Genomic DNA, 14,471 nt, shown 5'->3' with positions numbered 1-14,471 from the left:
TCATCTCAGAGGGAAATATCCTACTTTATAGGCAACTACATTTACTAGGCAGCTCTAGCAACTTTACAAATTAAGATTTCTGTTCCACTGGGTAATGTTAGCTTTGTGATGCTAACAGTTAGCCCTGTCACTGTGTGTATGACTTACACAGCGCTCCAGTCCCATAGCAGCAGTCTCATAATAAACAGAGAGAGAAGGGCTGAGAGAATCAATCAGCTGCGCGCAGCTTCACAATGAAATGAGATTTTAACCATTTATAATAGTTGAATTTGCAGTGAAGTTGTGGTGATGTGACAAAATTGCAAGGTAAGCGCAGAATTCATAGGGATATCCTGAATTTGCGTTAATTGTTGCAATTGCAACATCACAACTGCCTAGAGGGAATGATTATTAAACACGCGCTTCCCAGGCATTTGTAGCGATTGCTAACTTCACTCACTTATTAGGCAGTCCAGCTGCCAGCTAACTGCATATGCCAATAGACCAGACTGCATAAAAAGAATACAACACAAATTCTATAGATATCAATTTGACGTGTTTGGATGATAATTTCGACATTTCTGTTGAAGTCTTGTTAAAAAGCATTTGCTTTATGGACATGTCTAATAATTATTGTGCAACCTTGCCTGAAACTGAGTGTTTTTCGATGCCTCATCAAATGAAGGCTGATCACCATCATGTCCTGTCAGTCTTCCCCTGTCCAAGTGGATCAATATCTATCACATCTATACACGTATAGATCTTTGGATTATGATACGTATTGGTATTGTTATGCTAATTGCTGTCTGAAAATAACCAGCCTGTTGACAGCCCACTGTTTAATCTGTAGGCTCACATTTAGTTGGAGACAACATTCTGATGCTGCTGTACTGTATGATAGTGTCACTGCAGCAGCCTCCCACCCGAGCTAATGTTAGCTCTCCATCAGTAGTAACTGATGTCAGCATCTTTAAGAGAGTTACCACAGTGACAGTGAATATTGGCGTATCTGAGGTGCCTCAGATCTCAGTGTGACGCTTTTCGGCATTTTCCCAGTATCTTTTCCCCAGAAGTGGGCAGGACTTTGGCGCTGATGCAATGCCAGTCTGGTCTTTGTGTATCAGGTGATACTAGTGATTTTTCAACAGTCACGCAGGGCAGCGCTAGATTTTAAATTAGTAACACACAGAACTAATTTGTGTTATTTCAGACATGTTTTGGGTTTTTATGAATATATCAAAACTTCCAAAACATGCTGTTAAAACTATGTCAATGGTTGAAGTTAATTTTCCTGTAAAAACATGGTTTCAGCTTCACAAACTTTGCCTATGAATAATGTTAATAATTTCAATGTTTGGATAATAATGTTAAGGTAAAACAGAAAAACATTGTGAAGGTGTCACTTTGGGCTCTGGATCATTGAGAGGAACATTTCTCACTATTGCCACTATTTTTGCAGTTGTATTAGTACTTATACTTAAATTAAGGATGTGAATACTTCATCCACCCCTGCTGTACATAAGCTGCTATTATAACTGTTGTGTAGAAGACACAGAATGACTGTCAGTTTATGGTTGAGATTTACAGAGGCTAATGTTGAGCTGTAGTTTATGTAGACTTTCCGTTTCTTCTTCACACCTATCATGAGCTCTTCCTTTTTGTTCTCAGGACCCAGCTGAGTGTGTCAGCCCCGTCATGAAGAAACCTCCTGTGAGTTTTCATTGCTTCTTTTTTGTTTCTCTTATCATCGCCACTGCTGAGTGTCTGAGATGTGTTTGGTGTTTCACCTGTTATGATTTAAAGGAGCAGTGTGTATGATTTAGTGGCATCAAACCAGCTGTTCATATCAAGCTCCTTTTTATCCTCACTCATGAACAAGACCCCAAATTACTTGAACTCCAGATACAATACAGCCAATACAGACATAACAACAGATAATCATTAAATATCTAAATACACAATCATCACTGAAACAGTTTTAATTTTGTAAGAGTCCTGAAGGTGTTTACTAGTGGGCTATACGACACAGATTAATACAGTCATTTTAGTATGAGACTTTATGTAGAGACTTGAAGTTGTATCACTGGGGACAAAATGAATAATTGAATGCCCCTCATCTCTCTCCAGGTCTACTTTAAAAAGATCTTCCACGGCTGCCCTCTTAAACTAAACTGCTCCACAACGTGGGAGAACCCAGCCACCAAAGGTTGTATCATCCAGAGAATAAAGCACACAGTAAATTCTCTGCTCTCTCTCATGCTATCAGATTTCTGTTTATCTGTCTGACCAGCCTGTGTTTCCTCTCTCTCTTCCTCAGACCAGCATCTGATCCTGGGGGCAGAGGAAGGGATCTACACCCTGAACCTGAGCAGCTCAGAGGCCACCATGGAGCTGGTAGGCCTTTTGTCTCATTTAATACACAGAGCAACGCCAGTACATACATATATATGTATATGTATTTGCTAATAGTTTCGCTTTAGTAAGGTTTTGACTGCAGGAGTTTTACTAGTAGTGTAATATTTTCACAGTGTAGTATTAGTAAAGGATCTGACTACTTCTTCCACTGTAGAAGAAGAAGTAAGGCTTTTGAAAGAGACACCAGAGCAATAAGGAAGCAGTGACTGAAAGGATGCCTCTTTTTTCTCTTTCAGTTGTATCCAGGGAAGTGTACCTGGGTCTACACCATCAATAACGTCCTCATGTCTGTTTCAGGTAAATTTAAATAGTGTTAAATATGAACTGGATCCTCATTTAGTTGTGTGGCTCTGTTCTCTGACACTTAAAGAACAGACTAAAGAGCTGCTAACAAAGCAGCCGACATGTTTTAGTTCATAGCTAAGGATTTCTTGTTCTCTGCACATTGGCTAACTGACTTAGCTACAGTGGCTCACTAACACAAACTAAGAGATTTAAATAATCCTTTAAATCTCTTTATTTTTACCACAATGTGTTGCTTGTTGGGCTTTTATTCTGTCCTGGTCTTTCAACAGATTAGAGTTTGACCAGAAATAATTTAATTTGCTGAGTTAAACATCAGTGGTCTGAGCCAGAATCTTAAGAAAGTGGTCAAAATCTGGATGAAGATATAAAAAATGTCTTTCAAAAGGGCCAGAGAGGAGTTGCTCTATGCATTAGATGACAAGTTAATATCAGAGGAAGAGTTTTTGTTATTATATGATGTGAACAAATCTAAGAACTTAGATTTACCTTATCAACACTATATGCGCGTTTTCACCTGGATGAAATGGAGGAGGATGAATGTCTGGCGGAGTTCAGAGTGAGAAAGTGCGACCTTCCAGTGCTGGCAGATGTGCTCGGGATTCCAGACAAGTTCATCTGTGATCAGTGTCGTGGGAGGGATGGAGGGCTTATGTATGCTCCTAAAGAGGCTGGCATGAAGGAATGGAATAAAGACTAATGTACATAGTATAGGGTATACTGAGAAATTATATACCGTATGCAATACAAGGATGAGGGGAGAATATAGCCTATAGCAGAAAATATTTCACTATGGTTTTTATACAGTGAAATATACATAGTATCCTGCGTCTGTGGGAAAGGATCGCTGAAACATGTAATATATAGTGTGTCACTATCAATTGTAGAACACGTTTCATTTCAGAAATATAATGAAAACCATTTAACCACGTGTTGCAGCGACTACTTGAGATGCTTTGTTTTCTCGTAGTGAGTCAGCGGGCTACGGCAGACAACACCGGCACTACGGCTTAAGTCTCAATCAGCGGAGCGCAGATCTATTTCCGGGAGCCGTAGCCGTGGCAAAATCTGCAGCTGCTTAAGTCCCTAAAGTCTCCATAGGGCAGGTGGGAGAGGAGGAGTAGGCTATGGGTCAAACAAACTCCAGACTTTCACCCGGGAGATCGCTGTTCGTTTCCTGTGTGAAACCAAAAGTCATTCAAGTTATTTTAATGTAGTGTGCTAGTATGTGTAGTACACTACGCTTGTGACTCATGTCAAGTAACGTATAAGATGGATGTTGTGGTGACATTACATCACGTTAGTAACAAGCGTGCTTTTATTGCTTTAACTAAGGAAATAAAACTAAAAAACAATTCTTGGCATTTATATCAACTTTATTTTGAAAGGAGAATGCATGCATTTAACAAGACGAGACTGTACATGTCCTGTGAAAACAGAAGTTTAATTTGAAAAGACAGAATGCATGTAACAAGTGTAAAATGACATACCATACCTGATCGTCCAAAACTGATGCAGAAGGGTACTTGGTGCATCACATTTTGACATGTAGGGCCACTCATATTTGATGAGTTGGAATGAGAGTGTGTGCATATCATACTATTCAAGAAGCAGGTCATTGACCTAATGTACATTACTGCCATTTAGATGCAGGGTTCCCAAGGTCATGGAAAACCTACAAACATCTTGAAATTTCCCAATCACAATTTTCAGGCCTAGAAAAGTCATGGAATTTTGTTGCGTGTAAAGAAATTGTTATTGTAATCTTCCATGGGTAATCTTCCAAGTAATGGCAAATGTATTTTCTGCAGCTGTAGATGTAACATAGCTCTAATATGATGTGTGAACTTGGATTTAAAATTTGGTTACCCATCCAGAAAAGCATCAGTGACCGTTCATCATTATTGAACCACAACAGTGCAACTGGGCTCTTAATATTGAGTTAGTCTGTTTTTCTTTCGGCTCTCTGCAGTCGACTCAGTGGTCAGCGGATAATTGCACTGCGATTTATGAGTCCATAGTACACTCAGCTGATATTCCAGCAGTGCTAACCCTAGACTAACATTCTAAAGAAGAGCTTTGCTACAGCAACACATTGCCTGTTAATTCCAGCTTGTTATAGACACTATAGTGCACTTGTAAGTGAAAGAGGAACCTGTAAATCTTCACACATTTGGATGCTAAGCTTTCAGTTTCTTGTACCAATGACTGCTGATGTCTTCTGTTCTTAGTCAGCTGTTGCTCAGAGGGATCTTTGTCTCTTTCAGTTGTCAGTCTGGTTGCACCACTGAACAGTCTTTTGTTTTCCATGTACAAAACAACCCCTTCATACTAAATCTCATCTGTTTGTAAAGAGGACTGTCTGCAACCTAAAAGCATCAAAGACCCTTCAAACAGGAGGAGTCCTCTCAGACATCTGACTGGACCCAATCAAAGTTTTGTGGCAGCAGATTTTACAAACTTTCAAACAGTAGTCGACACACGTGATGCTAAAACTGGGTGGTTCAGTAGTAAGCACGTATGCATGTTTTCTGCATGTTTGCAATGCTTAAGTTCAGGTGGTTTGGAGTCTCTACACCCTGTAATAAAACTAACTTTCAGTCTGCGCCTGCTTTTGTGTCTGCAGGTAAATCATCGCAGCTTCACTCTCATTCACTCAAGGAGTTGTACGAACAGGCTCGGAAAGACCAGAGGATGGTTTCCTTGCCGACGCACAGACTGCTACCAAGGTAACACTGGACTTTCTCTCTCTCTGGTTTGATTTGAAGATAATGTCTCAAAAAAAAAAACATATTTGCTAATGCCAGGTGATATTTTACACTTGTATTTTGTCTTCAGGAAATGTGTAGTGACGAGTAAAATACCTGATACCAAAGGCTGCAAGACCTGCGCAGTTGGTAAGACGAAATTTATGACAACAACAAAAAAAAGTTTTATGTTTCAATGTCTGTGCAGAGTCTATTTTTGTTATGCATATTATTACATTTAGGCATTATGTCACTCCCTTCACTGCAATATCAGTAAATCCTTCAAATGCAGTTGCATAGGATTATTCTCTTTAAATTGTTATTAGCCCTTTTTGAAACTAAATTAGCTGCACACTAGTTTGAGGATTTAAACTGTATTGTCTCAAATAAAGGCTGGCAGTCAAATAGAATTAGGTGCCAAATACAGAAAAAAAAACCAAAAAAAAAACAAGAGTAGATAGACTCCTGGTGCCTGTCATATGATGTGTACATTTTCAGCACTATAATTTTGTAAATTCAGCAATTTGTTGTTCCGGATCACTCATCATAAATCAGTTGGTGACGCTGTGTCATCTTCAATTTGTGGAGAAAACATTGTTTTTCTCGCATGCCTCATTAGTAAATGGTAGACATATTGATTTGCTGACTGATTGGGGTCCACATTTAACAATAAAATTATATCAAAACATCCATTTACAAACTCTCACAAAACTCCTGCAGTTTAATCCAAGTCTCCTTTATCCAGTCGTATGCTCAGCACTTCACAAACACATGCAAAACATCAGTATTGGAGTCTAGCTTTAAAGAGAGCATAGATACAGTTCACTTTTGGTTCAACTGTAAGAGACTTCTCTGCAAATTTCACACTTTACAAAGTGTGAAAGTTTTTTACATCCCCCAAAAGCCTTTTAGACGAGGGGTGTCAACTTGATTGAGACAAGGTGAGGACAAAACTGTATTTTTAACTGTGTGACAATATCAGACAAAAAACACAGATTCGGTGTGCACTGGCGTTTATTGTCCCATTTTAGTCAGTGTGTGTGTGTGTGTGTGTGTGTGTGTGTTAATGTACCAGCCAAATTTTATTTTGTAGTCATGTAAATTCACCACAAGAAGGCAGTCCCTACATTTGAAGTAACATGTGGGAGTGCTGCAAATGTTTCACAACAAAAGCCTCATTAGGAAATGAAGGGTTTGGATTCTGTCCATTGACATGCTAGAGGCTTTTAATTTAAAATGGATACTGGAAGTGCTGAGTTTGTATTAACAGTGTAATGCAGTAACAGCGATTTAACAGGGCAAACGGGAGCAGATCGGAAAAGGAAGAGGCGTCATACTAAAATATGAGTAAATATACTTATTAGAGTGAATATATCTCTAATATTTAAGCCTGCTTCAAATAAAGGCCTGGTGCCCTCTGCAGCTGAGGTTAATAATTAGGAATTTGAGAATTAAACTACATTAATAAAACTAAATGGGGCAGATTCCTGTTTGGAGAGAGAACCAACTGAAAGTTGTCTCCTGCAGCAGGTAGTATGCAGCGAGGCTGTGTGTTCCTGTGCTGTGGTCTGGAGTCCAGCGTTGTGCTGCTGCAGTGGTACGAGCCCATGCACAAGTTCATGCTCATTAAGGTATGTGTGTAAAAACTGTCAGTATTAAAAAATGTGTTCTGTAATCTAATATTTCTTGAAAGCAGAGGGTAAGATGTATTTCACTCTGCGGTTAAAAGTTACTATGTACAGATACTCAAGTACTGTACTTAAGTGCAGGTCCAAGGCACTCAAGGTACTCAAGTATTTCTCAAACAGGTACAGTGTAACATACTGTGATAAAGGAAAACTGCTAAATTGAAAATAAAACAATATGTGCAAGTTGAGATGATGTCTATTGATGCCATGAGTTTATCTTTGTAAGTTTTTTGTTGGACTGCTCAAGGATAACCGCTGCATTTTTTTAACCTAGACCAATTTTAGGTTTTTCTAACCTAAAATTGTTGGTTTAAACCTGACATTTTTTTTAAGGATACGAACGTGGACATTGAAGGCTGACTCTCATCTTTCTTTCCATGGCAAGCCTTCCTCATGTGCGTGGCCAGTGGTGCCGTCAAGGGGGGGCCATGGTTAGTGTGATAAGTAGTTGGTTCCATAGCCTAGGTGTATTATGTGTCATATGTATTATGAGGAGCCCAACCCACCTGTGCCCGAGGATATTTTATTTTTTAGGGAAATTACGGCCCGAATCGGCCCATGGGTCGGGTCAGGTTCGAGTTCGGGATCGGGATCGGGATCGGGCAGAGAATTTAAGCTCTACAAAGATGATGTGAACTAAAATTGCTTTAACTGGGCCAGTATTGAGCGAGTGTCGTGGGATTGGCTGCAATGGAAGTACACGGGGACAATTGAACATTGTCACAGTATATCCATTAAAAGTGGTTATTTTTACCACTGACAGGCTCAGATTGTTAATATAAGTGTATGAAGTGTCTCTTTACCTTTAACTTGATCTGGTCCGTTTGTTATTGCCTCGTTGAGCGGAATTCGCCTTCTGAAATATCAAGAGATGTCACTTGTTGCTGTCAGACAACAGTGGAAACGTGTAAGATTTGGAGAGAGTATAATAACTGAATCAACTGAAAGGTAAAGAGATACATACAGTAAGACAGTTAGAATAACAATCTGAGCCTGTCAGTGGTGAAAATAACCACTTTTAATAGAGAAACAGTGAGGATGTTCAATTGCCCCATGTGCTTTCATTGCAGCCAGTCCTGCGTCTGCCGGCCACTGCCCGCTCACTCAATACTGGACCAATTTCAAAAATTGTTGTTCACATCAGTCTCTTTGACCAGTTTACACGGGAAAATAGGGTACAGGTTGAAAAATGCCGAAGTTACCCTTTAACACTGATAGCAGCCAATAAAATGACTGCTGGCAGAGAAATAAAGCATTTTATGGCCACTATTAAAGTTAAGTGTCAGCATTAGACCTTTGACCTCACAGTGATTATGGTTTTGAGAACAGACCCTCAGTGGAACACCGTGCTGCAGCTGAAAGATTGCAGGTTTAAGTGTCCTTGAACAAATCACTTAACCTGTCTGCTTTCCTTGCTGCCTTATGTGAGATTGTAAAACCACCCAGTGATATTTAAAAGCAGATTAAACTCTTGACTTTCCTCTCCCATGCTTGCAGCATTTTGACTTCCCCCTGCCCAACCCTCTGCGGGTGTTTGAGATGGTGTCCGTGCCCCAGCAGGAGTACCCGCTGGTGTGTATCGGTGTCTCTCGCGGGTCCAGTCCCAACCTGCCTGTCAATGTAGAATACATCAACCTCAACTCCAACACATCCTGGTTCACCAACACTGGCCTGGGTATGTTGACTCTGCATACATCGGGATACTGATGATTTAAGTCTTTGACTTTCAGGGAGCAGCCTTAAATTACACATTACATTATCAGTTTAACAAGAAAAGACAAAAAAGGCAAACGTAAGGGTCATGAAATGAGTGAAATGGCATAAAACATAACCTAAAACAAACAAAATAACAATAACTGTGCGCGTGTGTGTGTGTGTGTGTGTGTGTGTGCGTGTGTGTGTGTGTGTGTGTGCGTGTGTGTGTTCTTACAGAGAGACCTTGTCCAGATGTAGTTCAAGTAAACCAGTTGGACAGCAGTTCACTGCTCATCCTCCTAGAAAGTAAGTAAAACCTTTAACACCTTTAACAAGTGCTCACATGACAGACACACCAAACCAAGAACCACTGACTGTTGCATCACCTCACATCATCTGTGTCTCAGCCAAAAAGTTACACTTGAACACATCGCAGAGACTACAGTCGATGGCCACATAGCACGTACGTTCTGCTAGGAAAGGAAATAACTCTCCATACCAGCAGTCGGCAGTAGTCTGTATTCATCATTCAAAAATGGAAACCAGAAGAGCCACAGCATGGGTTCAAGACACTACTTAGCAAGTTAGCATATCAACAACACAACCATATGCTGAAAGAACAAAGCACATTTACTGTGTGCTAGGGAACAATAACGCAAACAGTTATAAACCACTCACTCGCTAAAAAAAACCTCTTATTATAACAAATTTGTTTCGACCTCACCAACTCTGACTTTAGCCGTGTTTGCTTTCCTCACTTCTGTTTCTCTTGTCATGCACTGACCTGAACTGACAATCAGAATGATTTCACTCACTGAAGGGCTCCGCTGTCTCTTACGCTGATTCAGCATGCTAAGTCAAAAAACATTGTGCATTCAGCTCCAACAAAACATTTATTTAAACACAGTTGTGTTATGCAGATGCACTGCCTTTTAATATGGCAGGGTTTAATTCAGCTCTTTTCAAAGAGGCTTTATTGGTCATGCTAAAGTACCGAAGTAAGTGTGAAATAAAAACAAAACTTGTATGCACACTAAGTAAAGATCTACCAGAATTCAGGTTATATCCACCTCGCCGCTGATTGGTCAATACCACTCACTGCCCACCAAATGAGAGAAAACACACCTTAAAGCCTGTTTTGAGGAAACATGTCATTCTACCTGGAAACTGTTGCAAAAGACTGCACACTATTATCAGATTGCACATGCCCATATGACAAGGGCTGACTAGTGCCAATGATGAGGGACGCACTGCAAAGACTGGATGACAGATGCTCACCAACAGCCTGAGATTGACCAACAGCTGTCTGTCAGCTTGGTGTGTCAGGGCCCTAAGACGTCAAAAGAACATCTATAAAAGTACTGCAAGAACATGTTTGGTTTGAAAATGGAGTTTGTTCAGGGATTGCTACATTCAAGTGTTTGTTAAACAGGGTGAGGATGAGATATATAATAGTGTTCAGTGTACTTCTACTATTACTGTCTGTGGTGATACTAAGCATCTCTCCTCCACAGAGTCGGTACACATAGTCGGTCTGGAGGGGGAGTTGAAGAGCAGCAGGTCTATGTCCCATGAGACCACCTTCTCTCATGATGTTGAGTCTATAGGTAAGAACATTAGCAGTAACTAAGTACATTTTCTCACGTGCTGTACTTGAGTAAAAATTGGAGGTAGTTTACCGGAGTATTTCCATTTTGCATCTTCATACTTGTAGCCTACTTCAGAACGTGTCAGAATAAATATTGAACTTTTAACTGCACATTTATTTGACAGATTTATTTAGTCAAGTGAAAACCATGTCATTTCAGATGTTTGTGATAAACTGAAGGATGAAGTGCTCCTTTATTTTCACAGCATGGTGTCTGCACTTTTACACAATAAAGGATATATACTGAATATTTCTGTACCTCTGCAAACAAGTGAAGGCTGATACTATAGATGAGTAGCACTCAGCATTGACTCTGTCTGTCTGTCTGTCTGTCTGTCTGTCCAGTGTATTTTGAGGAAACGCTGCTGGCAGTGTGGCGTCACGGCTGGCAGAGGAGAGGACAAGGTTTTTCTGAGGTGCTGGAAGAAACCACCGACCACAGAAAGATCTACCGGCTGGTGCAGTCAGACAGGTACAGCATGTCTTCACTCATTCACTTCTGTGGTGTTCATGTCTGGTTTCTTAAATTCTCGGGTAGTTTCTATAGATGGTCTCTTAAATTTAGAATTTTTCAACGTTTTTTAACTTTTTGGCTCCATGCACCACTGACCAACTTTCATGGAAATGAACAGGGCACTGCCCCCAATGCTGAGCCCAGGTCTCTTTATACATCCATTGAGCTGTTGTGTCATACATTATATAGTCTATAATTCAGATTATTAACACAGAATATGAGTCAACTAATAAGAATAAAATTCATAAAGTAAGATATATAAAGTAGTTCAAATTAGCTCCACCTTTACCAGCTGCAACACTGGTACACAATAACATATCAACCATTTTAATCCAGTATCATATATATTACTGAGATGGGGCTTCCTGAGTAATGAGTACTTTTGGTACTTTAAGTAAATTTTGATGCCAATACATGTAACACTGTATTTTTACATTGTGATAGTGTTGCTGATTCTTTCATCCATGGCTTATTAGCAAACCCAAACCACAGCTGAGGCTGATGAGAGTGCTGGTAGTATTGTGGGTATTTGGTTTTAAAGTATTGGACAAAATTTTGACTTGTTGGCGGCGCTGTAAAAAAGAGTCACTTAATCTGTCAAATCAGTAGTTATCATCCTCTGAGAACCATGAATATCTGTACAAAATTTCATGGACATGCATCAGTTAGTCGTTGAGATATTTCAGTCAGACTGAGCAATATCTGAATATATTCTGGATTTGGACAGAAACATTTCTGTGATCCTATCCATTCATAACCCCTTAATAGGATTTCCATTGAGTTTATGCTGGTTTAAACTCCACTGTATCCATGCTTGACATCCTCTGATCTCCATGACCTTCTCACTGCAGGATGGTGGTCTTGGAGACGCGTCAGACAGACGACCAGTCGGGGCTGTCCAACCTGTACGTCCTGGAAATTGCTGAGAACTACGTCATGCTGCCCTGACTCTCCTGTCTCCTGGCACAGGGCATGATGGGAAACTCACACTTGTGTTTGAAGAACTTTAATCATTAACCCTGACAGGCATGGATGCCACAGTATTTTATTTTCTAATGGGAGGAGAGGAGATATATGAGAAGGAGAGGATTATTGTGTTGTAGCCTCCAATCTGGGGGAGTCTGCTCTTATTTATGCTGAGATCCAGAATCCAAAATCCAGACATCTGAGAAAACCCGAAGTGAACAGTGAAGGAAGGCCCTCCTCTAACACTAAAGAGGAGTATCTCAGTCGATCACAGCAGCAGCAGCTGCCTGCAGAGACTTAAACATTTGGCTTCCAGAAGATGCCGCATACATAAACATAAAGGACTGGATGGACTCATGCTGTGTAGTTTGTATGTTGGTGTTCAAGATACACACTTCCTGCTGCCGTTACACTGTAATAAAGATAATTAACACAAGATGAGGTGAACTGTACTGATCTTGTAGTGGAAACAGTTAAAGTAGTATTTCACTGACTGAAAGATGGTCTTTTCATAAAACTGTGCTGTGTGTGCAGGAGAGATAAACACTTCTGAAATAGGTGTTACATACATGACCAGAGAAAACAGAGGAAAGGGGCTGAGGCATTTGCTTTTACTCAAGACGTAGAAACCCTACAACACAAAGAATGCACTGGACCTATAAATACTCTAGCTGGTGGGTGATGTAATGCAAGCTTGGCCGTTTGTCCACAGGAAACAATATGATGGCCGTCTGGTAATAAATGATCTCCTATTACAATTAACCAGTAAACTAAAGTATGGTTCTGAAAACATTTAAGGCACACAGCAACAGAATCTTGGTTTATATTTGATCAACACAGCTTAGTTTTACCATTTCATCTAAGCACCCAGAAACCGCATTTGGCTTTGAAGCCAAATCTACGTAGTGGCCAAAAGTTGATTTACAACTTCCATGTACGTTATGTGATGCCACTGGTCGAGAATGACTTTTTTCTGTAGACTTACAAGTCAACTTACAACAGCCTCCTGTGTTGTGTCGAAACATCAAAATTCACCGCGCCGCCAATGGCAGCGCTGTCAGTGGAAACTTCACAAACATCACAATAAGGCATCATCAAGGTCTAAAGGCTTTTCAAAACAAATTTGAGGTTGATCAGGTCAACCTGGGAAGAACAGTACATCACACTATAAAACATGTCACATGTTCCTGTTGCCAGTAGGGGGCACTATATCTATACTTCAAAAATGGCATGTGATTGTCTTCAGGCCAGCACAAACTATTTCCTGTACTGTGGCAAAACATGGCAATTCGCCGCCTCACCTCAGCCATAACATTCAACAAAAACTCAAAAGCTTCACAATGTAGCATCGCAGAGGTCTTTAGGCTGCACTGGCCAAATTTGAAGTTGATGCGCCAAATCACTACGAGAAATTTGTCAATGTACAGCACCTGGAAATGGTTAAAAAAAAGCCCTAAAGGAAATGTTGATTCAAAATGGCTGACTTCCTGTTGGGTTCAGGGTATGACTCCAAGAGATTTCTTTTGAATCTTGATATGTTACATGTGCCTCCTAATTTTCGTACCTCAAGGAGAAATGTACCGCAGGGAATGCTTCACTAAAGTTTTCTAGGGACTCTATCATGATATTTTTTTCACATCCGAGCATGAAACCAATAAAGTATCAAATTTTCACTAGTTCTGGTGCATGTGCAAAGTTTCATGAGTTTTCGAGCACCTTTAGTAATATGATTCTTTTTGTGAAATAGTAATAAATGAAGCAATTTCAACAGGGTCTTTGCACTGGTCGGTGCTCGGGCTCTAATAATTCAGACACCAAGTGTATTATTTAGCTCTGAAATAGTTTTGGCCCCAAACGAAGAAGAATGAAATAATTCAAACATCCACTGAGTCCATGTCCTCACAGTATTTCATAATCAAAGAATACTGTGTGAACTTGGATTTTTGAATTTGTTTTCCACTTAAGAAACGCGTCAGCAAACCTCAATCTTTATTGAACCACAACAATGCAACTGGTCTCTAAATACTCATGTGTACTTTCAGTCCAAAGTTGGTGACATTCTGATCTTAACTTCCAGATTTACATTAATATGGTGGACACTGTCTCTAAATTTTCACTTTTTTCTGCTTGAGGGATCCAAACATTCACCAAATAAACTCAGTTTGCAGTAACAAAACAAAAAAAAACAAAAAAAACAAAACAAAAAAAAACCCTTCAAATACTTAATGTATTAAAATTATGAAAAATTGGTTAGGGGTTTCTCAAAAACTAAAACCTTTTTTGGAGATTTGTTCCTCTATTATTAATTCCGTGTGAGTATGTCACATAGCTGTAGTGCTGCCTTTGCGTGTGTGTGTGTTCAACTCTTAATGTGTGTATTTGTTGCTACAAAGAGGATGATGTACTGCATTATATTTTAATTTCCTTAAAGCCCTGCAGCAGTTAATTGTTTTCAATTTGTTCCTCACTGCTTTTATATTATGAAAAATGCACAGAAGCAGATTTGTTCCAGCACA

At 39.8% G+C, this 14,471-nt stretch overlaps 1 protein-coding gene across 1 annotated transcript in view; it reads left to right on the top strand.

Moving 5' to 3' along the window:
* The window catches only part of map4k1 (mitogen-activated protein kinase kinase kinase kinase 1), a 47,342-nt gene extending 34,951 nt beyond the window's left edge, over nucleotides 1-12,391 (top strand). The window contains exons 21-32 of the mRNA XM_033630379.2: nucleotides 1,648-1,689; nucleotides 2,107-2,185; nucleotides 2,297-2,373; nucleotides 2,631-2,691; nucleotides 5,324-5,426; nucleotides 5,536-5,594; nucleotides 6,972-7,075; nucleotides 8,630-8,807; nucleotides 9,065-9,133; nucleotides 10,342-10,434; nucleotides 10,821-10,947; nucleotides 11,841-12,391. Coding sequence (XP_033486270.2) covers nucleotides 1,648-1,689; nucleotides 2,107-2,185; nucleotides 2,297-2,373; nucleotides 2,631-2,691; nucleotides 5,324-5,426; nucleotides 5,536-5,594; nucleotides 6,972-7,075; nucleotides 8,630-8,807; nucleotides 9,065-9,133; nucleotides 10,342-10,434; nucleotides 10,821-10,947; nucleotides 11,841-11,937 — 1,089 coding nt within the window. The 3' untranslated portion in view covers nucleotides 11,938-12,391. The remainder of the gene's footprint in view (nucleotides 1-1,647; nucleotides 1,690-2,106; nucleotides 2,186-2,296; nucleotides 2,374-2,630; nucleotides 2,692-5,323; nucleotides 5,427-5,535; nucleotides 5,595-6,971; nucleotides 7,076-8,629; nucleotides 8,808-9,064; nucleotides 9,134-10,341; nucleotides 10,435-10,820; nucleotides 10,948-11,840) is intronic.
* The last annotated feature ends 2,080 nt before the right edge of the window (nucleotides 12,392-14,471 follow it).

This window comes from Epinephelus lanceolatus, chromosome 4 (genome assembly GCF_041903045.1).
Source record: "Epinephelus lanceolatus isolate andai-2023 chromosome 4, ASM4190304v1, whole genome shotgun sequence".
Taxonomy (NCBI): Eukaryota; Metazoa; Chordata; class Actinopteri; order Perciformes; family Serranidae; genus Epinephelus; species Epinephelus lanceolatus.
The sequence above is the reverse complement of the archived record's forward strand: the minus strand, read 5'-3'. Positions and strand labels throughout refer to the sequence as shown.